The sequence below is a fragment of the Leopardus geoffroyi genome, chromosome C1 (genome assembly GCF_018350155.1).
Source record: "Leopardus geoffroyi isolate Oge1 chromosome C1, O.geoffroyi_Oge1_pat1.0, whole genome shotgun sequence".
In the NCBI taxonomy this organism is placed as follows: Eukaryota; Metazoa; Chordata; class Mammalia; order Carnivora; family Felidae; genus Leopardus; species Leopardus geoffroyi.
Window position 1 is genome coordinate 184,113,591 of NC_059328.1, and position 27,880 is coordinate 184,141,470.

The 27,880-nt window shown below is 40.0% G+C and overlaps 1 protein-coding gene across 2 annotated transcripts in view; it reads right to left on the reverse strand.

The window, feature by feature from the left end:
* RFTN2 (raftlin family member 2) overlaps positions 1–27,880 on the reverse strand; it is a 66,712-nt gene that overhangs the window by 13,287 nt on the left and 25,545 nt on the right. The window contains exons 4-8 of one of the 2 annotated variants that reach the window (XM_045480628.1): positions 26,955–27,234; positions 23,623–23,826; positions 15,618–15,739; positions 14,251–14,354; positions 43–121 (exon numbers count right to left, since the gene is read on the reverse strand). In XM_045480628.1, the coding sequence (XP_045336584.1) occupies positions 43–121; positions 14,251–14,354; positions 15,618–15,739; positions 23,623–23,826; positions 26,955–27,234 (789 nt within the window). The remainder of the gene's footprint in view (positions 1–42; positions 122–14,250; positions 14,355–15,617; positions 15,740–23,622; positions 23,827–26,954; positions 27,235–27,880) is intronic. The other variant, XM_045480629.1, reaches the window with a different exon arrangement.

The window sequence follows — 27,880 nt, forward strand, 5'->3', positions numbered from 1 at the left end:
TAAATAAATAAACTTAAAAAAAAAAGCATCAGTTTTACTCACTTCTGGTGTTTGAGCAGCTGAATTCCACATAATTGGTCTCTGAAGGAACACAACCTGCTTTGTAGCCAAATTCCCTTCACTGCAAATTAAAACAATAGCATTAGTATTTGCGAATTAGTAATCCTCTATATTTCGTACTTGGCTAGAATATTCCACCTGTATTCTTTGTAAAATAATCTTCTTATTCAAAAATGATTATAAATATGATTCTATATAAATATGATTCTATTTGATTCCTAAGGAAAAACAAGAAAAAATGCCTAAAAAATGAATACAGTCATTACAAAAGAAAAATTTGTTTAGAAGTTGTAATCTCAATGTGCTAACGTAACTATTTTATCTTCTTTTGCCCCCTCCTAATCTTCTTTACCAACATGTGAATTTCTGCAGGTCTGTAACCACTATATATTTGCATTTCTGTGTTCTATACTTTTCACTGAACACCCTTTCCTTGTTTGTGCACTGGTGATCGTATTCTTAATAGCTTCAGATTATCTCAAAGAATTAAGATACTAAAATGTATTAAGTCTTTCCTATGTGACTGGAAAATTAGGTTGTTTCCAGTTTTTTTGCTACTTTTAAATAATGTTGCTATAAAATATGTAGAGTCTTCCTTATTCTTATGACTTATTTCCTTGAGATAAATTCTTAGGAGTAGGATTATTAGGTCAAAAGGGTATGATTTAAGCTTCTTGGTATGCATTGTCAAATTTGCCTTATAAAAAGAAGAGACCAATTTGGGCTGCCACATGTGAGAGATTGTATATACATTTTCAGTTGAAGGACTTGAGCCACAGCTAGTTTTATTTTCAGATGCTTCTTTGTAGTCAGCTACTCAGTATTCTCCTTATTTAACTATCATCATGGCAAATTACCCCTTGCCAAAGACTACTTGGGGTTTGTATTTCTGTGAAATGCTTTTCACAGTCTCCATGGATTTATGGGGAGGAGTGTCTGTAGCTAATGTTGCTCAGTTACGACTTTTATTATGCAAAAAACCCAAACAAAACCTCACTATTAGCTGCATTTTATGCTGAGCTCTTTTTCTGGAAAACAAACGCAACATTGAAACTCTGGCCCTAGTGGTATATGTCAGCCCCACACCATTTGAAAATCCCCAGTTTACTGATACTGTTGAATTTTGAGAAACCGCAAAATTTCCCCCAGAGTGTTACTGAGAGACTGCTGCTTTTTTATTTTTATTTTTAAAAGAATGCTTCTAGTCTAATCTCATTTTAGTTTGATCTTATCTTCGATTAGAAGAAAAGACTTGGTATGAAGTACAGTTGACCCTTGAACAACGAGGGGGTTAGGGGCATTAACCCCCTCCCTGCCACAGTCAAAAATCCATGTATAACTTTTGATTACCCCAAAACTTAACTACTAATAGCCTGCTGTCGACTAGGAGCCTTACTGATTATATAAACAATCAACACATATTTTGTATGTGGTGTGTATCATATACTGTATTCCTACAATAAAGTAAACCAGAGAAAAGAAAATGTCGTGAAGAAAATTATAAGGAAGAGAAAATACATTTACAGTTTTGTACTATATTTATCAAAACAAACCTGCTTATAAGTGGACCTGTGCAATTCAAACCCATGTAGTTCAAGGGTCAACTGTATATTGTAACTTTTGGGAACAATCATCAGGACACATGGGTTATGACACAGGCATACAGGGAAGGAACTAGCAGTGTACAGAATAGCCTGTCTGGGAGGTACAGAATATGCTGGAAAAGGCTGAGGCTTTGGAGCCTAAGAGTTCCTGGGTTCAATCCCAACTCTACCATAATAGCTGATGAGACCACCTAATAGCTGGTAAAATTTGGCAAAATTTTAGACTCTCTGCACTTCATTTCCTATCATGACTTTGTGAAGGATAGATATGTTGATGTGCATGAACACCTTCGCTGTGCCTGCCACTAGAAGAAGTACAAAAATGTGATTTCCTTCTACTTTTTCTATCTGTTTAATGAAATGTAGGGTGGAGTTAAGTGGGAGGGAAATGTCCCGGAATCAAAAATCCCTTCCAGAGAGAAAAGTCAAGGGAGGGAGAGGGTACCCGAGAATACAGAGGACATTTCTGGGTAATGGTCAAAGTGTGTGATTCAGGTAGAGAAACCCACGAGAGGACCAGGCCTCGAGCTATGGAAAGATGAGAAACCATCAGGGCAGAATTACTCTTCTTGAATAGAAAGCAGGAGAAGGTCAAGGTAGGGATTGTGAGTGACTCTGGAATGAGTTCTTTCCAACACATTATAGGATGTGAATATACATGAAATCTGAATGTCCTAGGATGTGATGTTTGACTTAGAGCAGGCTTCTCAACCTTTACTAATGGGGTAAAATAGTAAATGCAGAGATAGCTTCTTTGCTGACTGTAATAGGACAGTCTTCACATGCCCAGATAAGGCTGTGGAAGGTCAGCATCTTCCCATCTCTTGGGGAGGTCCTTAGAACAAGTTCTTCAGTTTGAAATATGTCTGAGATTGCTATGTCCCTAGTTTTCTGAGGGCCATTCTGATTTTTTTTTACAGTGTTAAGTTTTATTTTTAAATTATTTTTAAGTTTATTTATTTGAGTAAATCTCTATACCCAACATGAGGCTTGAACTCACAACCCAGAGATCAAGAGTTGCATGCTCTTCTGATTGAGCCAGCCAGGCACCCTAAGGCCATTCTGATTTAAAATAGGTCCTACTAATTATCAACAGTAGTGGAACTGTGGAAAGAGCCTAAATGTCCATGGACTGATAAATGGAAAGGTTTGGCATGCATATATATATATATATATATATATATATATATATATGATAGAATATTACTTAGCCATCAAAAAGAATGAAATCTTGGGACACCTGGGTGGCTCAGTCAGTTGAGTGGATGACTTCAGGTCAGGTCACGATCTTCCAGTTTGTGAGTTGGAGCTCCACATCAGGCTCATTGCTAACGGTGCAGAACCTGCTTTAGATCCTCCTTCCCTCTCTCTTTGCCCCTCCCCGACTCGTGCTATCTCTTTCTCGCAAAAATAAATAAGCATTAAAAAAAAAAGAATGAAATCTTGCCATTTGCAATGACGTGGATGGAGCTAAAGTATATTATGCTATGTGAAGTAAGTCAGAGACAAATGTATGATTTCACTCATATGTAGAATTTAAGAAACAAAACAGATGAACATATGGGAAAGGGAAAAAAAAAAGAGAGTGAGAGGGAAACAAACTATAAGAGATTCTTAAATACAGAGAACAAACTGAGGGTTGATGGAGGGAGGTGGGTGGGGGATGGGCTAGAAGAGTGATGGGTGTTAAGGAGGGCACTAGTGACAAGCCCTGGGTGTTGTATGTAAATGATGAATCACTAAATTCTACTCCTGAAACTAATATTGCACTGTATGTTAATGAACTAGAATTTAAACTTGAAAAAGAAAAAAGAAAATAGGTCCTGCTATTTTCAGAACATCTGTGAGACATGGAACTCCTTTTGGTTTAGAGAATCTAAGCATGGTAGAACTAAGGGACAGAAGCCTGACAGAGCAACAACTATCTGAAAGGGTGAGTGCCTCACAGCCTCAGTGGCTCTGGAGGTAATTCTGTCTGCTGAGCTGGGATAGGATATTTGTCCTGCAGCACAGTTTCTGAAAGGATTGGACTGGTGGTGTCATTACTTGACCAGGGAGGGTTCGCATGCCCTGGATACTCAGAGGACAGGGCCTACATCTCCTATTCCCTACAGCAATTTTCATCCAAAAAGTGTTAGTTAACTGAGTAACTTGGTGTTTTTCTGAGAGGAATTTAAAACTCTTCACATCCTCTTCCAGACTATTATTAGTGGGCAATCATGCTTTGATGTCATAGAAAATGAACACGGCTTCTGAGAAATGGCAGATTTTCACAGAAGTGCTGAAAGAGTTCTGGCACAACCTGTGTTGGTCAAGAGCATAAGCTTCAAGGATAAGCTGGCCAAGGAAATAGTCTGCAAAGGTGTAAAACCATCCACTAGTTCTTCCTTTCTGAGGGCAGCAAATAATCCCTTGTGCCACTGTCAGCATGAGGGACGGGTCAGCCACTTCAGGCCTGGAGAGGCTAAGTTCCCTGCAGGCAATGATGGGGAGCAGGGTGAGGTATAAAAGGGCCCAGATGGGGGAAGGGAAAGGAGGGTCATTAGTACAGAAGGACCAGGAAAGTATCATGACTCTAGAGGCCAAAGTCCATGTGCGACCTGAGGCATTGGTCCAAACTGAAGGAGATAAAACAAAGGTGGGATCTGTGAGGCCTAGCAGAAAATGCAGTTGGTGGGAGAAGCCAGTGTCAGATCCATGCATCTCACCAGACCGAACCAGGCGAAGTAGAGTGAAAGGGTAAAGCCTGAGTCAGTGTCGGGTTCACACCTAGAATCAGACAAACACCAGAGGGCAAGTGTGGACCTAGAAGAAGCAGGAGAGGCCACCAGTATTGCTGTTGTCCCTGAGACATGGGCTCTTTTGCTCTTTGTCTTGGTATTATGCTCACCTCTTAATGTGGGCATACACTACTATAGGGTCTGGGGAGTGAGCATAAGCGTAAGGAATCAGGCCACAGATGGGGAAGAAAATGAGTTTTTGACCAGTTCTACAGCTTTACACTACAAAATGTGGGGACACATCCCTTTTATGTGATATATTTATTGGAGAGGATGTTGAGTGTGGGGGAAACAGCATGTATATATGACTTTAGAGTCAGGCCAATGCTGGGTTTCCATCTGAGTTTTGCTGCTTACTAGCTATGTGATGCTGAGCTAGTTACTCAGACTTTCTGAGCCTCCCGTTTCTCTTCTGTAAAACAGGTGGTCCAAACAATATCTGTGAGGTGATGGAAGTAAAGTTCTTAGCACAGATCCTGGAGCACAGTAGATGCTGTATAAATGTTTCCTTCTCTCTTCCCTACCGTCTTCTATGCCTTTCATATGAAAGCAAAAAGAAGACTTTCTATTTGGGTGTTGTTTAAAGGAGAGAGGTTTGCTATGGCATCAACAGACTACTAAGAAAGAGACTAGCTTCCCAACAACAGAAGATCTCATGGACTAAAGTAAGAAGGGTAACTTGGAGGGGCGCCGGGGTGGCTCAGTCGGTTGAGCGACTGACTTTGGCTCAGGTCATGGTCTCATGGTTCGTGAATTTGGGCTCTGTGCTGACAGCTCGGAGCCTGGAGCCTGCTTCGGATTCTGTGTCTCCCTCTCTCTCTGCCCCTCTCCTGCTCACACTGTCTCTCTCTCTCAAAAATAAATATAGGTTAAAAGAAGAAGGGTAACTTGGATTTGTGTAGTGCTTTTGGTACACTATTTTCCTTGTTAATGAGCACTTTTGCTTCTTATGATAGCCACCCCCCTTTTTAAAAAGGCTTGATTTTTAAGTAATCTCTACACCCAATGTGGGGCTTGAACCTAGAACCCAGAGATCAAGAGTCACATGCTCCACTGACAGAGCTGGTCAGGCGCCCCTCTTATGATAGCCCTTTGAGGTGGGCAGAGAAGATATTATTTTATCCATTTTATGGATAAGGAATTTGAGACTCAGAGTTTTTAAGAGTTTTGTCTTGGGTCTTCTCTATTTCCCACAACACCATACTATCTCTACAACAAGTGTAGAATGAATTCAGTAAAGCTCTGACTACAGAGAAGAGTGGCCTAATTTAATTCCATTCTGCTGGAACACTTTATAATGAATGGATAAGCATAGACTACTTTGCAAAAGTTCAGATTTTTATGTAGCTTCTCCCAAATGAATAATTTCAGCTTATAATGTGCAGGGGTTGTAGTGGAGAATAGTGAAGAAAATAAAAACAAGTGTTCATTTTCTTCTGGGCCAATTAAATTATTTAAACAGACCACACAGGTCCCGGTGTTCATATGGTGAGAGAAGGAGAGAGAGGGCAAGTTCTTGACTCTCGGCATTTAAGCACCACATATAAGATGGATCATTGAAAGCTTTTCCTTAAAAAAAATTCCCCCTTTGGGGGCACCTGGCTGGCTCAGTTGGTTAAATGTCAGACTCTTGATTTTGGCTCAGGTCATGATCTCATGGTTTGTGAGATTGAACCCCATGTCGGGCTCTGTGCTCACAGCGTGGAGCCTGCTTGGGATTCTCTCTCTCCCTCTCTCTCTGCCCCTCTCCCACTTGTGCTCTCTTTCAAGATAAATAAACATTTAAAAAAAAAACATCTCCCCATGAATTCAGTTAAGAGAGAACAGCACTACTTAAAACAAGCAAGCAACAAAAACAAAATTAAAAAGCAGTTCTATCACAGTTTGATAACATCTTTAGTGGTATTTAAGCTTTTAGGTTATTTTTGCAGGAAGTTATTTATAAGGACAACATTGGGCAAAAGATTTAAATAGGTGCTTTACAAAAGAAACATCCAAATGGCCAATAAACATATGAAAATGTGCTCAATCTCAGTAGTAACTAGGTAAATACAAATTAAAACCACACCGACATCATACTGTATACGCACTAGGATGGCAAAATTTAAAAATCTGACAATATTTTTTGTTGGAGCAATTCCCATTCATATTCTGCTGTTAGGAGTGTAAACTGCAACATTCTAGTTGGAAAGAGTCTGGCATTTATCTAATAAAGCTAAAGAAATGCCCTATGACCCAGCAACACCACTTCCAGATCTATTCGCTTGAGAAACTCATGCCCGTGTGCACTAGGATGCCTGCTCATGTTCAGGATAGCGCTGCTTGTCATAATCAACCATTGGAGCCAAACATAAAATTCCATTTGTGTAAAATTCAAAAACAGGCAAAACTGAACTGTATACAGTTTAGATACACATGCAAGAGTGATAAAACTCTTGGGCAAAGCAAGGAAGTGATTATCCTAAAAGTTGGGATGTTACTCTGAGTGAAGGGAGTAGATGTGATGGGGAAATACGTGGAGTGCTTTCAAGGTTCTGATATTGTTTCTTGTCCAGTAGAAACTACACAAGTGTTTACAATTATACCCATTTGTGTTTTGTGCACTTTATACTTGTATATTTAAGAAAAATTGTTTTATGAGTACAGGTAATGGTGACATGAAGGAGAATGGTTGTAGATTTACACATGATAAAAATGATCCCTCCCCTTTCACATTTATTCTTTGGTAAAAATCAGTCTTGAATTCTTTGGGTTTGATTAGAAGAGGTCTTCAGGAATTCATTCACCTGTACTAACTTTCCCTGGAATATATCTTGCATTTTCCCGTGTTTTTGCTTAAGATTTCCAGAGAAAGGAAATAATTTGTGGTACCCATACTTCAACTTTCTACCTTCTATGCACATAGCAGGCATCACTAATTGATTGATCACTGCATTCTTTTTTGCTGAGCCTGGTTCTAGTCTCAGAATCCTTGGTTTTATAGTGTTCCAGGCAGCCACTACCAACAGACTAGTGCTGCTACATGAGATGAAACGGAATAGTAAATAGTTAGTCCTATTTGCCACAGGGAGTATTCTCCTCTCTAAAACTGCTTTCAGAAGATCTGTTCTTTCCTAAAGTTCCCCCTCAGACACACAGCTTTCGCAGACCTGCCTCCTCCTTCAATGAAGTCCCCTAGCATATTCACCTGCTTTATACTCAACTCTTCATTATTGCTTCCCCAAAAAAGACTTTTTAGATATTTCTCCCCAAATTCCCCCCAATCCCATTAAATTTTAATCCTAAAGATATGCTGTTTGTGTTTATGTACCGTGACCTTTTGGAGGGCCACAAACCACTTAGTATTTAAGATTTTTTTACCTCCCCTTATAACTAATTTTCACCCCCTTGGGGCAGTATCACCCCTATTGAGAATACATGCTCTAGACCTCCACTGCAGGACTTGTCATGAGCTGTTCTGCATTAGTTATTTGTAATGGTGTTGCGTCTCCAAGCCGACTATGAGTTCCTTCCTGGAAGCCAGAGTCAGCCCCTAGAGTGAGTAAAATATTGCCTTGTACATATCAGGCACTCAATAGATATTTGAGTTGAACTGAAAGAACATTTTCAAATAAAATGCAAAAATGTGATTCAGTTTGAAAACAACTGAAATGGTTCTAAATGAGTGGCTTATCTGTAGCTGTTTAGTCATTTGTGGGCTAAAAATACTCTTGGGGCACCAGGGTGGTTCAGTTGGTTAAGCATCTGACTCTTGATTTCGGTTAAGGTCATGATTTCAGATCTCGAGACCAAGTCCCGCATCTGGCTCTGTGCTGACAGCATGGAGCCTGATTGGGATTCTCTCTTTCCCTTTCTCTGCCCCTCCCCACCCTCCCACTCATGCACCCACTCTCTTAAAATAAATAAATAAACTTAAAAAAAACTTTTATAAAGAGCTTTCATTTATGATTGTAGAGTTAGACTAGAGGAAACAGAATTGTTAGGTTAATTTGTATTTTCTGATCAGTTTTGTATCGTCTAATTAATGAATTAATTGCCATGTTTAATGTTGCAACTCAAAAATAAATGAGTAAATTCTTGCTTTTAAAATATAAAATAAAATTCATTTTGAAAGCAAAGTTATAAAATTAATTTTCGCATGCACCTTTATAGCTATGTGCTTGGTCACAGTTCCTTTGGCTTATGACCCTGATTTGTTTTTCAGGTATTAATATGAGTGTATTAAAAACTAAAAAGAGCACTCCCACAGTTTAGCTTCTCCCAACCCCCCTGCCTGACAAAATGTCAAAAATTGAAGTTCAGATGAGGAAGTGATAACTGGAAGTATCTACAATAGACAAATTGACTATTTTGAAAAACGTGGCCTTGGGGCACAGTCGGTTAAGGGTCCAACTCTTGATTTCATCCCTGCCTTGGACTCTGTGCTGATAGTGTGGAGCCTGCTCAGATTCTCTCTCCCTCCGTCTCTCTGCCCCTCCCTCCCGCCCATGCGTGCTCTATCTCTGTTTCTGAAAATAAAGAAATAAACTTGTTTAAAAAGTGGCCTTATCAAAATGCTGCTCACTGCAAGATTACTATGAGCTTAACTAGGAATTACACCATACTGTTTCTACAGAATTTAAATTAGGAAGGGAAGAGAAGCACATTAGAATGAACTAAACGCAAAACCCTAGCCTTTCCCTGACTGTGTATAAATATGCAGCTCTGCTTTGGCTGCCACTTGAGGATTGAGAGGAAATCATTGGTACACGAAAGTGTCTCAAGTGACTGCACAGACTTACTCATGCTTCTGGGCTGTGGTGACCACAAGGCTGTGGAACCTTTTCTGCAAGGGCTGCAGAAAATGGAAGAGGGAGCAGGACTGCCAGCATCACAGTGAGAAGGCAATTTTCTCTTTTTGTTATTCAGATCTTGTTCTTAAGGATCAGATGTTTTTATATTCTCAGAACAGTATAACATGATTTATTGTACCCCCAAACCCCTGCTTTTCAATTCTGTCTTCTGAGACATAAATGAAGGCGTATATCTTTCTTCTATATTGTATTCTAAAATGCTTTCATGGTCCCTCTGCAAGGTTATACTTCAGTGTTTTTCTGAAAGCACATCAGAATTACCGTGGGTTCCTGTTAAGATGCCCCCTTCCCCCATCCCTTTCCAGATGATTATTCAGGGACAGGGGAATGACCTTGTTGGTTTGAGGGAGCCAAACAGAGGGAACTTTGGCTCCCCTTCCATTTTATTCTGGTGATTATTTTAAGGGCAGCAATATTAGCTGCTAGTTCAGCTAATTTGATCCTCTACCAGATTTTCCCTGAATCGTTTAATGTCAATTTTCATGTTGATTTCTTGAAAAGAAAAGGATTGGGCCCATTTGTATAATTACATAGTGATAACGATTAAGAAGGGATTCTGGCAAGTTTTCACAGCTGACAGCAATAATCCTGGAATAATGTAGTGTTATCTGATTACCACATTATCATGTTTCCATGGCAATGTGGCTTTCAACCTTGGTGGCGTGATATTGCCTAGGATGATGAAGCAACAACCTCAGTGTAAGGACACATTGGGAAAATATTTTTATGTCATCCAATGACATATTTGAGTAATGAAAGAAATGAAGGGAAAATACCTTCTCTACAGACCACTCAAGTTATGGTTTAGGTGATAGAAGAGTGGGGAAAAGTTGAAATTGCTGAAGACATGATTGTGTACAAGATGAAAATATTTAAGGAAGAAAGTTTTCACTGACAATGGTTCTAACTCATGTTTTCAGACATGTGGGCCCCAAAAGAAAGGTCATGACAGTTATTTGTTTTTCTGGGTATGAGTATATGTGTAAGCTTATGTATCTTTATAGTGATGTTATTTATTTCTGCTCCTTTACTGACTTGTAATCATCAGTGCTGATTTAGTATATAGTGAATCACAGTATTTACATTTTCTGAAATATCCCGATTTATGACAGGCTGAGTGATCACGCTTGGATAACTGGTTTCAACTTCAGGATTTTGGTTCTGCTAAAGGATTAGTTCCTATAGAATAGTTTGGTTCACATCCCAGACTCTTCTTCTAGACCAAAAATTTTTAGGCTCTATCCTCCAGTTGGACCAAGATGAATTGTATGTGGTATCTTCTTTTTTTTTTTTTTTTTTTTGTATTTAAATGGTATCTTTCTTTATATTTAAAGATGACATGACTGACAGTGAGTACTATCTTTGTGTGTACTACAGCAGCTAAGACAAGCATGTGACTGACAGAGATAGCACATTTGGACAAGAATAAGAAGGCAGAGGATAAACCGGTTTTATCAACAATCTTTGTTACCGGATAGTAACAATGAACCTTGACTTTCAGCCTATAGCATCTACCTTGCAGGCACTTGGAAGAACACAAGTTACAAGACGTAAAGGATTAAAATAAACATCAATATTGCACAATATTCCTGAGTACAAAAGAACAGTAGACACTGTTTGTTCTAGTGTGCCTTGTTGCAAACGGGTGATTACTGCTAAAAAGTATTTTTCTACTATTTTCGTTTATTTATCTATTTATTTATTTTTAGAGAGGGAGTGTGCATGTGCGTACACATACTCGAGACCTCTTCTTTACCACCTTTGGTCTCAATCCTGTCTTCAGTCCCAAATCAACCAGGTGGGGCAGAGACAGAGGGAGAGAGCAAATCCCAAGCAGGCTCCATACTGCCAGCACAGAGCCGGACATGGGCAGCACAGAGTCGGACATGGGCAGCACAGAGCTGGACATGGGGCTTGACCCCCTGAATCCTAAGATCATGACCTGAGCTGAAATCAAGAGTCAGACACTTAACTGACAGAGCCACCCAGGTGCCCCTGTACTATCTCCCATCCAGGGTAAACAGCAGATTCTAAATGGAGACCTGCTAAATGGTGATGCTGCTTTTTAAACTCATTTTAAACTTCACTCAGGTGAAGATTCCGTCTAATTTTGACAGTCTTTACTCCTCTTTTTAACGCTGCTGTACAACCTATACTTGCCCAGGTATGTAAGTTTGACCTGCCATAACCCAAGTGCAAGCCTGGTTATATACTAAATTTAAGCTTAACCAGACACAGGCTCCTTCACGGCAGATACAGCTGTCACATCTTTTAGTAATTGATTGATTTTTTACTCTTTAAAATTATTATTTTTTTAAATCACAGAATATGTATTCCTTGTAGAAAGTCAAATAGCAGAAAATGTATAAAGACAAAGCAGAAACTCCCACTTTCCCTGTCCCCTACCCTTAGTCCCAGAGCTAATCATTCACTAGAATTTGCTATGTAGCTTTTTAGCCTTAACACACACCATTCCTAGTGACAGACATCTATACTGTGTCCATTTTTTTTGCTGTTCGAAACAGTCGCTTTATGAGCAGTCCAGCAACTAGCCCTTATGCTATTTTAATTACACATGAAGATAAGCCTTCACAAGGAGGGTGTGAAAGGCCTACTGTGACCCCACAGCACCTCAAGGGGAACAGGGGTACAGGAGAATCTAGAACAGTGGAGAGGCAGTGGTGTTATCTCTGCTTCAAAGACAATGTACAGCTACTCCTTGTTCCAGTGATCCCTCACCTCACCAGGGAAGCCTGTGACTTCATACAGTCTGACATGCAGGACAAGGTGGTCCAGTCAAGTGTGGCTCCGGTTTCCACAACCCTCCCCCTTCACATTATACTCGGTCTCAATCCTGTCCTCAATCCTAAACCAATGAGAAGCAGGAGATGCTGAAGGAGCTTCAGCTTGTGTTTTCTGGCTCAGCACCCAGCCCAGCAGACTTGCTATCTAATCAGTGCCCAAGCAGTCACTCATACTTCAAGACAAAACTATTTTTTTTTTTTTGCATTTTAATTTTAAATAAGCTCCATGCCCAGTGTGGGGCTTGAACTTGCAGCCCTGAGATTAAGAGTCACGTACTCTACCAATGGAGCCAGTCAGGCATCCCAAGAAAAATTTAGACTCACGAGAGTAGAATCCCTGAGTGAATGGGAGGGAGGAATGATGAATATATTTTTCACTGGGGAAAAAGGAACACGAAAGGTTCAGAACTCAAGAGTACTCTTAGGAAGAGCTAACTGTAATGGGCCAGATGATATCCTAAATTACACACCAATGAGAACCATCAAAAAGAGATGAGAAGGCCAAATACACAAGTTATTCTGAGGGAGAGTGGGCAGTGGGATAGGCCAATGCTTGGGCATGGCTATGAGGGGTAGAAAGGCAGGGAAGAAGAGTTCCTTTCTCACTACCTCCTGCACAATTCTTCTAATGTTAACGAGTTTCAGAGGCTTGTGAAAGTGCAGATTCATGGTTTCACCCTCAGAGCTTCTGACTGTTCCACTGGGGTGGCACTCCAGCATTTGTAGGTGCATAGGCTCCCCAGGTGTTTCATATTGCTTCGTTTAAAGACCAAATCTTGCGCATTACCACTGTATTGTGACCTGACAGCTATGTCACAGATTTAAACAGTTGGGAACTAATGCTTCAGGATGTTGTCATTCACAACTTGAGTACAGTTACCAATAGATCCCGGAGAAGAAAAGCAGATTAATTGCTTATTTCTAACCCCTCCTTTTAAAGCTTGAGTATCTTTACTCTGTATCAGTCTTTGTCTCTCTTCCCACCTGAAGAAGATGCGGCTTTACTATAAAGCCATGCCAATCAAATGTTTTTACAGTGTGGGGGGGAAGTTGGGATACTGGACAGGGGTAGGTTGCAAAACTGGGAAAACCAGAGGAGGCAGGAGGGTGGGTGAGACTGAGAAAGGAGGAGCTGCCTCCTTCAGCTACACCTGACCATTACTCAAGAGTGTTGAACCGCAGTTGACGCTGCTAAAGGGTAAGGCCACGTGGTACTGTGCTGTCCTTGGCAGGTAGTCACCGGCCCAGGCAGGACCACGTTGGCACTTGATCATTTTCTGGAAGCCAAAGAAGGTAGAGGGAACATCTCTGTGTCCAGGGGACAGCAAAGCTCTTTACACAGAAGACTTAATTGGTTTCTCTCGTTCTGTGTCTAAAAAAAAAATGTACGATTAACTAAAGGGGAAAAGGAAAGGTTGGTATTTGTGAAGTGATGGCATTTTGGTTCTAATGTAGGCAGTTTATTTTAGTGGAAACAGCTAATGAGTTCGTGCTCCAGGGGAGAGCTCAGCCACCTTACCAGAGGGGAGAGCTGAAGGCAGTAGTGCCTGGGCTCCTGCCTCCCTTGGTTTGCGTGCACAGTGCGGAGGGGGAGGACAAGAGGTCTACAGAGGGGCCTGAGTTGTTCTGTTTGCAGAGTTACATCAACTCAGTCTTCACTCTAGACATTTTTTTTTTTAAGCTTATTTATTTACTTTCAGAGAAAGACAGCACGAACTGGGGAGGGGCAGAGGGAGGGAGAGACAGAACTCCAAGAAGGCTCCACACTCAGCAGAGAGCCTGATGTGGGGCTCGAATTCACCGACTGTGAGATCATGACCTGAGCCGAAATCCAGAGTTGGATGCTCAACCGACTGAACCACCCAGGCGCCCCTTGACTCCAGGCATTTTGAGCTGCCCTGAGCTGGGAGTGGGTCTTGTGCCCCTGCCTGGCTCTGCTTGCATGCCCTTGGGGAGGAGATGTTATAGTTTGTACATCTATAACTTGAGGGGATTAGATTAGCTGATCTCCAAGGTCCATGAAATCAGATTAGAAGTTCAGTGAAATGCTTTTTGTAGGCATTAAATAAGCATTTGCTGAATTGAGTTATCTAACAAATGAAGTATATTTTGAATTAAATGAGAGTTTGTAAGGCTACTCTGGCATTACCTGTCATGTCGCAGTATAGGTGTAGGCAACACGCTTGTCAGGAGCCATCCAAACTCAGCCAGAGTGTGCAGCAGAGGGCCATAATCCGTTTTGATTTCACAGCCCTGCATGAATAAGCATAAGAGCCCATAGCCTTAATGGCAAGATGACCAGCAACACAAGTGATTACAATAAAGGGTGATGGGTGTTACAATAAAGGGAGTTCATGCTCCATTAAGTACAGTTTCATCAGCTGCAGTCTTCCTGGGCTTCATTTTCTGCTACTTGCTGCGTTCTAACCATTGAACCAAAGTAGAGACACTGGGGATCAGAGTGGAGAGAGGCTTCCATCTGGTTCTCCAGAGTTTGGGCCTGCCTTCCTTTGTGTTCCCTCAGTCTTGTTCAGGCATCAGACTTTAAGGTATGGGGCTAGGGGATCTGCATTTAGAAAAGCTCCCTAGTGATGTGGATCCAAGTAGTTTACAGACCATACCGGTTAGAAACACTGGGCCAGGGGTTGGGAAGTGAGGATAAGAGTAGGAAGTGAAGATCAGGAAGTAAAAGGCAAGTGGGGCTTAGATGCGGAGTTGTTTCCCTGCATTTTATTCATTGATAAATATTGATTGATTTTTACTAGGAGCTTTACCTCTCCCCCCAAATCCTTTTCTCCCCCCTCATTGGGATTTCTAGTTTATTTGAAAATGAGCTATGCCTCTCTGTATGCCTTTATAAGGCCAGAAAGGCACATGTGTCTATGAAACAGCCTGTCAGTGAGGGCCTCATACACACAACACAATATACCTGAATTCAGTCTGTACACCTCAAGGGCAGTCCATTCGGTGACATCTGAATTCAGAGTGCACAACATCAGCAGCAATGTCATCTCTGATTAGGAAGGACAATGCTGTGTGTACATATTTGGCCTGGTGAGAGAGAGAACACCTTTTGGATATTTTTGCCTTTGAAAGTCAATTCACAAGGTAAAATAAATAAATAAATAAATAAAAGTCAGTCACATTGGTTTCTTGGAGATAAAATAGTAGTTATTGACTGAGTTTTTTTTCAGTTTCAACCAGTTGTCATGGCATGTGTAAAGAGAGTCTCAGTGCCTGGGAACTTTATTCAGGATTATAATGCCAAATCCTTGGGAATCTACTGCTATTTAGGTACAGGTAATTATTTTACTATCTTATCACGGAGTTGAACATGGAATAAAGGAAATCACCTTTTCACAAATCTATACAGTTTGTTTATGCATTTGTGATAAAATTCTGAACTCTGCACAAACATGTGTTTGAAGGATACTGCAGGTATTAGGCAATGAAGATCTTTAACATGTAAAACTAAATAGAAAAGTAAAGTTAAACTGTCAGAAAACTGCAGTTTACCTCAATAACAGTCCATTGTTCTACTACGATGGCATCATTTCCTTTCCTACTGGAACCTGGAACTCCAGAACCTTCTTCTTCATAGATAAAGAATCCTTCCAAAGATTTAGGCAAATGGTCCCCTGTGAGGAAAAGGATGCAATTAAGAAGAGTGGCAAATACTGAGTGTCTCCTAAGATCATCTAAATCCTTAGATAACCCTTTTAGGAAGCTGAAAGAAAAGCATATAAATTAATCAGCACTTGTTTTGGCTGAATCAATAACATCCTCCTCTTTGTTATTGTTGTAGGGTTTTTTGGGGAAGGTCAAGACAATTTTGTACTTCACTGAATTAAAATAAAACTGTAAATATGAAAACTACAAACACAAAAACAAGATAAAATAATATACAGTGAGAAACAAGTGGATTTCCTAAGTCTAAAAAGCACTGGGAACTGACCTTCACCCTGAAATCAAATTATGCTTTCTGACCTATATGTTTATGCACATTAATTACACCATTAGGAGAGAAAACATAAAAATGTATATTCTTGAAACTATAGGTGTGATATTCAAACTAATGTGAGGTAAGATTACTTCAAAAAAATATAAACACGAAACAATTCTTTACCTCAATGATGCTTTTAAAAAAATAATGAAAGAATGGTAACAGGAAAATCCTAAACAGAAGTCATTGTCAAAAGAATTCCTGCTGGGAAGGAAGTTTTAAGGGAGGGCCTCTCTGACATTTTCTTGAATAGTTGACAATAACCAGCTGGCGAAAACTAAACTGATTTTATGGACGTTCTTTTGTCTCCTATTTTGCAATAGGAGACAATTTTCCCATGGTCACGTGCTGGCTAAACAGTTTGGTTTTTATACAGTACAATGTCGCATCAAAGTCTCTCTGCTGGACATTTATCTAAATTATAGCCTACAACATTTTCAAGTGATCTATTAAGTTAAAGATAAAGAAGCCAAACATAATTTCAATGTAATTTTTGGTTTTGATTTTTATTAACAGGCTATAAGCTTTAGGAGAAAATCATCATCATTATTATTTACATCATTTACAATTAGGGCAGAATACCGTGAAGAATTTACCTTGTTCAGATTGGTTCCCTCAAACCCAGTAAGTTTAATTTACTAGTTAGAGTTAGTTTTCTAATTACAGTGTATGTTCCACTTCCTTTAAATGTACTTGTCCGCTGTCATACCAAAGTGACCAGTGGAAGCAAATCTTTTTATCGTAAGTTTAGAGCTTCACAAGACCATCTTTAAAAATATGTATGTCCCAAGTCCTTTTTTAGAAAGGGGGTATGAATTTTAGAAATAATTATATACTGTGATAATTATGTAGTTAATTATAATCTGCTTCTTATTTACTTTGGGATTACAATGTGGTTTTGTGGCTCTGTGTCTGTTTTCTTATTCTCAATATTGGGGTATCCTAGTACTTCTAAATTTCTTTTGGTTTAAAAGAATGAAACCATGGTACACTCAAAAAATGCCACACAAGAATAAAAAAGTAAGACTCACTGCTATGTAGCAACAAGGATGAATTTCAGAAACTATGTTGAGAAAAGAAGCCAGACACAAAAGAGTAAATACTGTATACTTCAACCTATGTGAAGTTCAAAAACAGGCAAAATTAATCTATGGGGATGGACGTTAGAATAATGCTTTCTCTGGGTGGGAGGACATTGACTGGGGAGGGTCATGAGGTGGCTTCTGGGATGTTGGAAATGTTCCGTACCTTTTTTTCCCCCTCTGAATTCTTTCCTCCCCAGCTTTATTGAGATATAACTGATATATAAAGAGATGCTCTATATCTTGAATGTTTGTTTTTATTCAGCTGTACGCATAAGATTAATGCACTTTTCTATACGTGTATTATACTTATGTCCCTCCCTTCTCACTTTAGAGCTCCCAAGGTCCTGGCTGACCTTCTTAGCTCCCATGCCAGTCCCCAGAGCCACAGATGAATGAAGCTTACACAGGAGAAAGTATTTAATATCTCCTGAAAAATTCTCCCTAACAGAAGTGGAGGCGAGGCAGGGTGTCAGGGAAGGTCCCATGGGGAGTGGCTGTTTGGGTGCTTGGTGTGTTAAATCTTCCAGGTAATGGATGACGGTTACTTAATAACTGTTCCTGAACTGAGTCACTTTTTTTTTTTTTTAATTTTTAAACATTTTTATTTATTTTTGAGACAGAGAAAGCGTGTGAGCAGAAGAGGGACACAGAGAGAGGAAGACACAGAATCCAAAGCTGAGCTGTCAGCAGAGCCTAAAACAGGGCTCAAACCCATGAACCATGAGATCATGACCTGAGCCAAAGTCTGACACTTAACCTACTGAGCCACCCAGGCACCTATAGAACTGAGTCACTTCTTAACAGTACATATTCCAGAGCTTCCCACCCAGTATGTCTTGGCCCATTGGTGTTCTGAGAACCCCTTCCAGAAGTGCCAAGATATGGGATGCCCCCTCCTGCTCAGAGAAGCTTTATCTTCTTGTACCCATGTACCTTATTATCTTATCATTTACTATGTGTGCATAATATGAAAATGTTACAAAGCATTGACCTGACCCACTGCTTCTTAATTTTTTTTAGCCAAATACCATCAGTAGCAAAGGAAAGTATACCTGTACCCTTGAAGGATGGTCTCCAAGTACAGTTTGAATTGATTTGTGGCAAGAATAAGGTTTCTTTAACGTCTTAATGTTTATCTCTTAAAATCCATGCAATATTTGCATTCCTTTCAAATATATTATGTAAAAAAGTAAAGTTCTCCAACTTCCCACATTAAGTAATATTGACATTCTATCCTTTGAACCTGTGTACTCCCTAGCACAAGGCTGCATACCCTCAGGGTACTTGGGCCCAGGTTTAAGAAGCACAAGCTTAACAAATTCTCAGGGAGTGGCTTACTTGTCTGGCCATGTGCTCTGACACATTCATTTCAGCTACATATATGACAGTGGCATTTATGTAAATGTGAGGAAAGGTAACATTCCATTTTAGTATTTTTGGTCCATGTGTCATTTTTGGCATCAATCTGCCTAGAGGTAGGCCTGGAGGGCACATATGGAGACTCCCATTTTGTATCTCATTCATGAACTCATTCTGTCTCCAAAACAAGTCTCAGCCTCTTGACGGCACCTCCCCCCACCCTTCCACTCTTGCCCTCTCTAATCCACTTCCCAAAATGAGGCTGAAGAAGTTATTTTAAGAATGCATATCAGGTCACAACTCCCTCTTTTATTTATTTATTTATTTATTTATTTATTTATTTATTTAAATGTTTATTTTTGAAAGAGAGAGTGAGAAAGTGAGCCTAAGTGGGGGAGGGGCAGAGAGAGAGGGAGACATAGAATCTGAAGCAGGCTCCAGGCTCTGAGCTGTTAGCCCAGAGCCTGACACAGGGCTCAAACTCATGAAACGTGAGATCATAACCTGAGCCCAAGTCAGACGCTTAACTGACTGAGCCACCCAGGCACCTCCATAACTCCCTTTTTAAATCTTCAGTGAATGACTTGGAATAAAAATCCTGGCAGGATGTTTAAAGTTTTTGCTTAGGAGCACACACTCCACCTAGGTGCCCCCTGCCCCACTTTCTAATTGCATGAATGGGCACATTTTAAAATATTTCTGTGCCTCAGCTTCCTCATCTACAAAAGGGGAATAATCATACCAACCCCACAGGGTTGCTGTGGGATCAAGTGAGTTAATAAATTTAAAGTGCTTAGAACAATGCTGGTGTATAGTAAGTACAAATACATGTTAGCTCTTGTTGCATTATTTATAAGATTGGCTGCTGCTTACCACTTCTACCTTGTATGGAGCCATTCTCTCTTCATACCCTGCTCCAGCACACAGACCTTTTCCCTGTTCCTCTTTCCTGCCCTAGGGTTTTTGTACATCTGGGGGTGTTTCCTCTGCCTAGAACGGTCTGCCTGTGGCTCTGGAATGCTGGCTTTCCAGTCTCAGTGTGATTGGTGCCTTGTCAGGCGGGACCTCCTGATCCCTCCTTACAATATGGTGTTAGGTAATGTCACAACACTTTTCTCCAGTTTGAAATTAGATACATATGTTTCTGTACCTGTTACCGCCTGACTGCCTGATGCCACAGGGCCAGCTTTTTGAGAGTAGGGAAGATGTCCATTTTGCTCATCATTGTAAATCCAGTGCCTGGCATAGGGCCTGGCATACACATATTTGTGGTGAATAAATACATTTTCTTTGTCAGTACTCTACCTCACTCCTCATTCTGATACACCTTGCCTGTCAGCTCCACATAAGCATTTTTATAGGGGTGAAGGGTTCGAAATGAACTTAAGTCTAAAAATTCATAAAAAATCAAAATGTAGCCTTAAGATATGGGTGAACTAAAGGTGGGAAGAGACTATTCTCTGAGGATAATGGGGGCATTTGTAGGCTAGTAGAGTATGGGGACTCATGGGTGTATATGTGTCTGTGTCTGTGTGTGTGTTTTATATCAGCTGGCAAAGCTGCTCATCTCAACCCATGCCAACTGCCCACTAGGTTCTACACATCCTGGTAAAATAAAGTGTTGTATCTTTGTTGGCTCAATTGGGACCAGTTGGAGTTCTTTGCCCTATAGTGCAAGCCCCTGTGCGTGTGCAGTGATTCCAGCGGAGGACCGGTTTGGTGAGGACCCAACAATGCTGGAGAATGTCAGATACAGGAAACCATTGCAGTGGGAACCCTCAGGCTGCAAGAACAGCAAGACGGCCGCTGGGTACCTCTCCTGTGGGGCTTTTCGAAGCAGAAGGCTTTGAGATTGCGTGGGAAAGGGCACTGAAGAGGAATTTCACAGTCCTTATAACCTCTCCACCGTGACCCCACCAAAGGAGAAAACTTGTTAAAAGTTTTGTTCCCCCTCTCCCTCTTTCTAGAGGAAGATATTTTATGAGATTTGTGGAGTAAGGTATTTAAATGTCTGTGCAATGTCTGGTTTTGTGCTTTTATTTCTCATGGTGAGCTGACTTCTGACACTATTTTGGAAGAGGATGGAAGCAAGACAAAACAAAATACGCATTGTCCCCTATGTGCTTTAGCTGTCAGGCATCAAATGTCCCAGAACAAAGCAACCAATTCAGCCCTGCTTCCTCCGACTTGCTTCTCACAGTGACACAGGCATGGGTCACAATTTCCCCTCTGCAGCTTCCCTGTGTACTCCTAGGGAAGTCCCAAGAGACACACCCAATTGCCAGGCCCCACAGACCGTGGTGGCTCATTAGGGGCTTGGCATGGCCTGCAATGTAAAATGTCTAATGAGACATTCCAGAGCTGCTGAGAGGGAGAGATTCTCCCCTGAGCTCTCTAAATAGCTTCTGAGGCTTTATGAACAAAAGCTCTACAGAGTCTCTGGCTGGCAACTGCTGTGGCTAATTTTATTTTCATCAGGCAAGGCCCAAGGCGGGGATGCCTGAAAGAGATTCTGAAAGGAGTATTTCTCGTTTTTCCTTCAGCAGTTAGTAACAAACCAAATTTTGAAATGTCTCCAACTAGACTTTTTGGAAGGAAGAGAAGAGAGAAAGAAATATATGAAGCATAAACTGACCTCCAAGTAGCTGATCCATACTAAAAGTACTGTAGCTGCACACAAGCTGCAGGAAGGAAAACTAACTCCAGAAAATAAGCTCTGACAGTGGGTAAGGCACTCTGGGAGTCATTTTGTACATACTGCATCTTATCAAATTTTTACAGCAGTAAAGTAGGGAGTATTTTTACTCCCCTTATAGGAAACTATGGCTCAGTGAGCTCACCTAACTTCCCCAGATCACCCAGCTAATAAGTAGAGAACATAGGATTGAAACCCTGGTCTATCTCATCCTAAAGTCCATGCTCTTCTTAGATTTTGCTGTTTCTGGGGCACCTGGATGGCTCAGTCAGTAAGGGCATGAGACTCTTGATCTTGGGGTGTAAGTTTGAGCCCCATGTTGGGTGTAGAGATTACTTAAAAATAAAAATCTTATGGGTACCTGGGTGGCTCAGTTGGTTGAGCGTCTGCCTCTCGGTTTCACTCATGTCATGATCTCACAGTTCGTGGCATCAAGCCTGTAGTCGAGCTCTGTGCTGAGCATGGAGCCTGCTTGGGATTCTCTCTCTCTCTCTCTCTCTCTCTCTCTCTCCCCCTCCCTTCCCCTCTCTCCCCCTCCCCTGTTTGTGCATATGCATGCACTCTCTCTGTCTCTTTCTGAAAATAAATAAACTTGTGCTTGCTTCGGCAGCACATATACTGAAAATAAATAAACTTAAAGAAAAAAGATTTTGCTGTTTCCGTAAAAGACCACCTTGGAGGAAGTTTCCAATAACCAAAATACTAAGAACTATCTACTGAGCACCTGCTATGGGCTGTGTGCTATGGGCCATATTTCTGGGTACTTCAATAGGCTAGATCCTTACTCTTGGTTGCTAGTTAAAAGAACTTATTGGACCATGACTCTTGATAATTTTAAGTAATCATCCAAAGTCTTTAGTTCTATTAGTTAAGGTATCCCTGATGTAATAGGCTGACTTAATGATAGTAAAGAATACTGATATCTCATTTGCTTTTTTTATTCTTTCCTCTAGCCTCATTAAGTTAGTTAATCTTGGTTTTCATAGCCTTCATCCTTCCTAATGCAATTTTCAAGTCTCCTAACTATGAGTTTTTCTTTTCTTTTAGCACTAGTCTCTTTTTTTTTTTTTTAATTTTTTTTTTCAACGTTTATTTATTTTTGGGACAGAGAGAGACAGAGCATGAATGGGGGAGGGGCAGAGAGAGAGGGAGACACAGAATCGGAAACAGGCTCCAGGCTCTGAGCCATCAGCCCAGAGCCCGACGCGAGGCTCGAACTCATGGACCGCGAGATCGTGACCTGGTTGAAGTCGGACGCTTAACCGACTGCACCACCCAGGTGCCCCAGCACTAGTCTCTTTTTTATTTTTATTTTTTTGAGAGAGAGAGAGAGGGACAGTGTGTGTATGTGCATGTGCATGTGGGTGGGGAAGGGACTGAGGGAGAGAGAGAAAGAATCTTAAGCCATCTCCATGCCCAGGGCAGAGCCTGATGCAGAGCTCGATCTCACAACTGTGAGATCATTACCTGAGATGAAATCAAGAGTTGGAGGCTTAACCAACTGAGCTACCCAGGTGCCCCAGCACCAATTTCTTTTTTAAAACACTTTCCCTAGAAAGTAACTTTTGGAAAGTTTTGTTTGTTTTTGTGATAGACGTGAGTGATTACATATCCCATCGTAACTAAAAGAGGAAGACTAGGGGAAGTTGAAAGATAAAGGGAAGGCATAAAAAATAGAGTAAATATCATTTTCTAAACCAAAGATTATTTTTCTATACAAATTTTAGAGTCAGATATAGATTGGAGTACATGGTTAGATAGTGTCCAAATCTGGGATAGTGTAATAAGTTTGGATAGTAACTATCAAATGCCACTATAATCCTTTTAACTGGACTGTTATAATACATCTTATTTGGAAAATCCTACTAGTCAATCACACAGTGGTTTGTCTATACCTGATAGTTACAACCCGACAGCAAACATTACATTATAATTCTACCACACACTATGATTAAGCTTTTATTTATTTCTTAAAAATTTTTTAATGTTTATTTATTTTTGAGAGAGAGAGAGAGAGAGAGAGAGAGACAGAGCATGACTAAGGGAGGGGCAGAGAGAGGGAGACACAGAATCAGAAGCAGGCTTCAGGCTGTCAGCACAGAGCCCAACACAGGGCTCGAATTCACAAACCGTGAGGTCATGACTTGAGCTGAAGTCTGACGCTTAACCGACTGAGCCACCCAGGAGCCCCTAAGCTTTTAAATTAAAGCTGCATAGCTGTGTAATAATTGGAATCTAATTCCTAATGAATTTTATAATGAATAATAATGAATAATTCCTGTCCTTTTAGCCATAGATCTTGAGAGGCAAAAACATTTCCACCAACTCTGATACAGGTCAAATTTTTTAGGTATCAATATATTATAATATAAAACATACCTTTAGATGTTTCCCAGCATACAAAAGAATCAATTAAAGACAAGCCTTGTTTATAATAAAATGTAGTTAACTCCAGCCAATCGGCATCAAGTGTACTAATGACAGATCCTTTTCTTGTTACTTTCATTGACAGGATGCCTTCCTGATAGGTCCAGCAGGTTGATTCATCATCGAAAACATTGAATATTGTATACAACTTGTTTTCTGGGGATAGGCATTCAGAAAGAAGAAAGATTATTTATTTATTAATTTACTTATTGAAAAGATTCCTAAACATTTTTTTTATTACTCATGTATTTCAGGCATACAGACAAACATGGAGAATAATAAAATTACCCACCACTCAGCTTTATTAAATGTTGACCTTGTGCCATGTTTTCTTCAGATTTATTTTTCCAGAAAATGAGAAATGGATGTAGTTGAGGCTTACTATGTAGTCTTCCCTAATCCAGTTCTCCCGAAATAGGTGATATAATAATTTGGTGTTTATTATTCTCATGCAAGCTTTTATTCTTTTAATATACTTTATATATATATATATATATATATATACATATATATATATATATATATATATATATACATATATATATATATATCATATTCTGAAGTTTAAAAAACTTTTAAAAAGTGGTGTTGTATATATGCATCTATAAATTGATTTTCTTTTGCTTGGAGTGGAATTAATACATGTAGACCTTATTCATTTAGTTAAACTGCTACATAATATTCTAGTTTATTATTCTCCTGTTGATGAACATATACATTGCTTCCAAATTTTTGTCATTATAAACATTGTTCATGTCTCCTTAGAAGCACATGTGGGAGTAGCTTCTAGCATACATATGTAGACATGGAACTACTAGGTCATATCTTCTACTTTTCCATAAGTTGGCAAATTCTTAACTTGGGGAGTGGTGTATGGACCCACCTCTATGGCTGTGTTTAGGAAGTCTAAACCCACTTGCATTGCAGAAGTATTTGGGGGTATGTATGTACATGTGCATTTTTCTGGATTGAGTCTCTGTGGATTTCACCAGATTCTCCAAGAGATCTTTTGTGTGTATCTCCCCCAACCTCATGCTGCCACTACCCCACCCCGACAGCCCAAATTAAGAAATTTTGCCATAGACAAATTATTAAGAAGTATAAGATTTAAACTATTTAGAAAGTGGAATCTAAAGATTGTTAATTATGGGAATGCAAGCTGGTGCAGCCACTCTGGAAAACAGTATGGAGGTTCCTCAAAAAACTAAAAATAGAACTACCCTACGACCTAGCAATTGGACTACTAGGCATTTATCCATGGGATACAGGTGTGTTGTTTTGAAGGGACACAAGCACCCCCATGTTTCTAGCAGCACTATCAACAATAGCCAAAGTATGGAAAGAGCCCAAATGTCCATCGACGGATGAATGGATAAAGAAGATGTGGTATATATATATACAATGGAGGATTACTCGGCAATCTAAAAGAATGAAATCTTGCCATTTGCAACTATGTGGTTGGAACTGGAGGGTATTATGCTAAGTGAAATTAGTCAGTCAAAGAAAGACAAAAATCATATGACTTCACTCATATGAGAACTTTAAGAGACAAAACAGATGAACATAAGGGAAGGGAAACAAAAATAACATAAAAACAGGGAGGGGGACAAAACAGAAGAGACTCATAAATATGAAGAACAAACAGAGGGTTACTGGAGGGGTTGTAGGAGGGCAAGTGGGCTAAATGGGTAAGGGGCATTAAGGAATCTACTCCTGAAATCACTGTTGCACTATACGCTAACTAATTTGATGCAAATTTAAAAATATATAAAAATAAAATTAAAAAAATAAAGATTGTTAATTAAATTAAGTAGGTAGAATATTGGATTTAGAATTTAAAAGGGCTAGAAATAGACACTTGATCTAATCAGGTCGGGATGGGAACCAGCGGGAGTTTAAAGGTAGCATTGGGTAGCAGATAGCAAATAGGTCTCTGACCATATCTTCAACAACTCTTTTTCTTAAAATTTTTACACTGCAAGAAAATCAGCGTGATTGTTAGTTAAGGAGCTGGTGAGAAAATGGGAGGGTGGCGGTGGCAGTGAGGAAGGATGAGACGATGAATTAGGAAGTGCTCCTGGCTTGTTCATAAAAAGACTGTGCTGACCATGGTTGATGGGTCTCTGCTAGGCTCACGAGATTGAGCACATCTCATTACAACCAGAAAGCCAATGTGCATGTGTGCAGTGTGTTACACGAGCGGGTACAGCTTCAGCACTAACTTAGATCAAAAGGTCAGCCAATAGCAGCTAACTTAATCCAGAATTTATTCTGTGGCAGGCACAGTGCCTTATCTTTTAGCTACTTCTCACAACAACTCCCTTTCTATAAAGAAATTGAGGCAGCCTGACTCCAGAGCTCTATTTTTTTTTTTTTCAACGTTTATTTATTTTTGGGACAGAGAGAGACAGAGCATGAACGGGGGAGGGGCAGAGAGAGAGGGAGACACAGAATCGGAAACAGGCTCCAGGCTCTGAGCCATCAGCCCAGAGCCCGACGGGGGGCTCGAACTCACGGACCGCGAGATCGTGACCTGGCTGAAGTCGGACGCTTAACCGACTGCACCACCCAGGCGCCCCCTGACTCCAGAGCTCTTAACTGTAAGGTGTGCATAGTCTTTGACTTTCTCTAACAGTGCTTTTTAAAAGCATGCCTGCAAAGATATCAGAAAACTCTGAGCAGGCCAAGATGCATGAGGAAGTGGTCTCAACTGCTTGGGAAGAGTTGCTAGTTGGCAAAGTAGACTAAAACTAATGGTTAAAGTTATTTTCGGATGCAGGCACTATTGTTATATTAATTGCTTCATCATGGTGTGCATTTTCATATTCTAATTGATCATCAAAGAAAGTCAATTAACTTCAAGGGCAAAAACCATCCATGAAATGGGAAAGGCCAAAACTAAAATTCTCACACTCTGTTTGCAAAAAACAAACATAAATCAGAACAGCTTTCTATATTTATAGAATCACTTTCTGTATACACGCATAGCCTCCATTTTATAGGGGAGTTGGTGAATGACTAAATGGAAACCAAGTTTCAAACCAAGTTTCATTATATGGATGGTATTGTATGACCATGCCCAGGACAACTGTTTGAAAAACTGCCTTACCTTATTTCTGGCTGTAATAATTAAAAACAAAATCAAGATGAGTGTAATATATTAATTTATTCGGTTTTTGTAGTTTTAGAAATTTACTTTGTCTCGTATTTCCAAAAAAACCCTCAAAAACTTATTTTTACTAAATTGAAACTAATATACTATTTCTACTCATCTTGTCTATTACCTTCTCCCTTTCTTGATTTAGAATAACTGGGGCTGCCATCTCGGTCCATCTGACACTGTTCACTTTCATGATGAAGTTCTTCCTCAATTCCACTCTCAGATGATTGCCCACTTAATGTTCCTTCATTCCAGCTTTTACAGTTTTCATCTGAAGTGTGTCTCAGAGGCAGTGCTGACTCTACGTCTTCATCATGGTTGGTTCCGTTGCAGAATTTAAGTGGTGAATAAGGCTGTGATATGAATCCAACAAATTTCATTCCTCTCTTAGCAGCTATATTAATCTAAAAGAGATTGTAGAGCAAGATGTAAAATTCATTTACATTGATCACTTTATCAGTTAACCTATAGGTTTATTAAGGAAATTCATAAGAAGAAGTAAATTGACCACGAACTAAAGACCCATTCATAAACAAATTAATAACCTGTAACAAAGCACTACTCCTAAGTCTATGTCACAGTATTATTGTGACTTCTTCAAACAGAACTGATACACTTTAGAAATTATGAAAAGAAGCAGATGCTGGGGAGCTCAGTCTGTTGAGCGTTAACTCTTGATTTCAGCTCAGGTCATGAGCCTAGGGTCGTGAGATTGAGCCCTGTGTTGGCTCTGCACTGAGCATGGAGCATGCTTGAGATTCTCTCTCTCTCTCTCTCTCTCTCTCTCTCTCTCTCCCTCCCTCTCTCTCTCTCTCTCTGTTTCTGTCTCTCCCTCTGCCCCTTTCCCTGCTCTCACGTACTCTTTTTCTCTCTCAAATAAAATTAAAAAATAAAAATAAGAGAAATTATGAAAACAGGAATCATTTTTCTTCAAAAGGTTACTATTTGAGAAGAACTAATAATTCTATAACATGATTTTTGCAGGCCTGTTAACAATGGTTTCTCCCACTGAGGCAAAATTAAAAGCTATTCCAAGAAATTCTCAAAAAT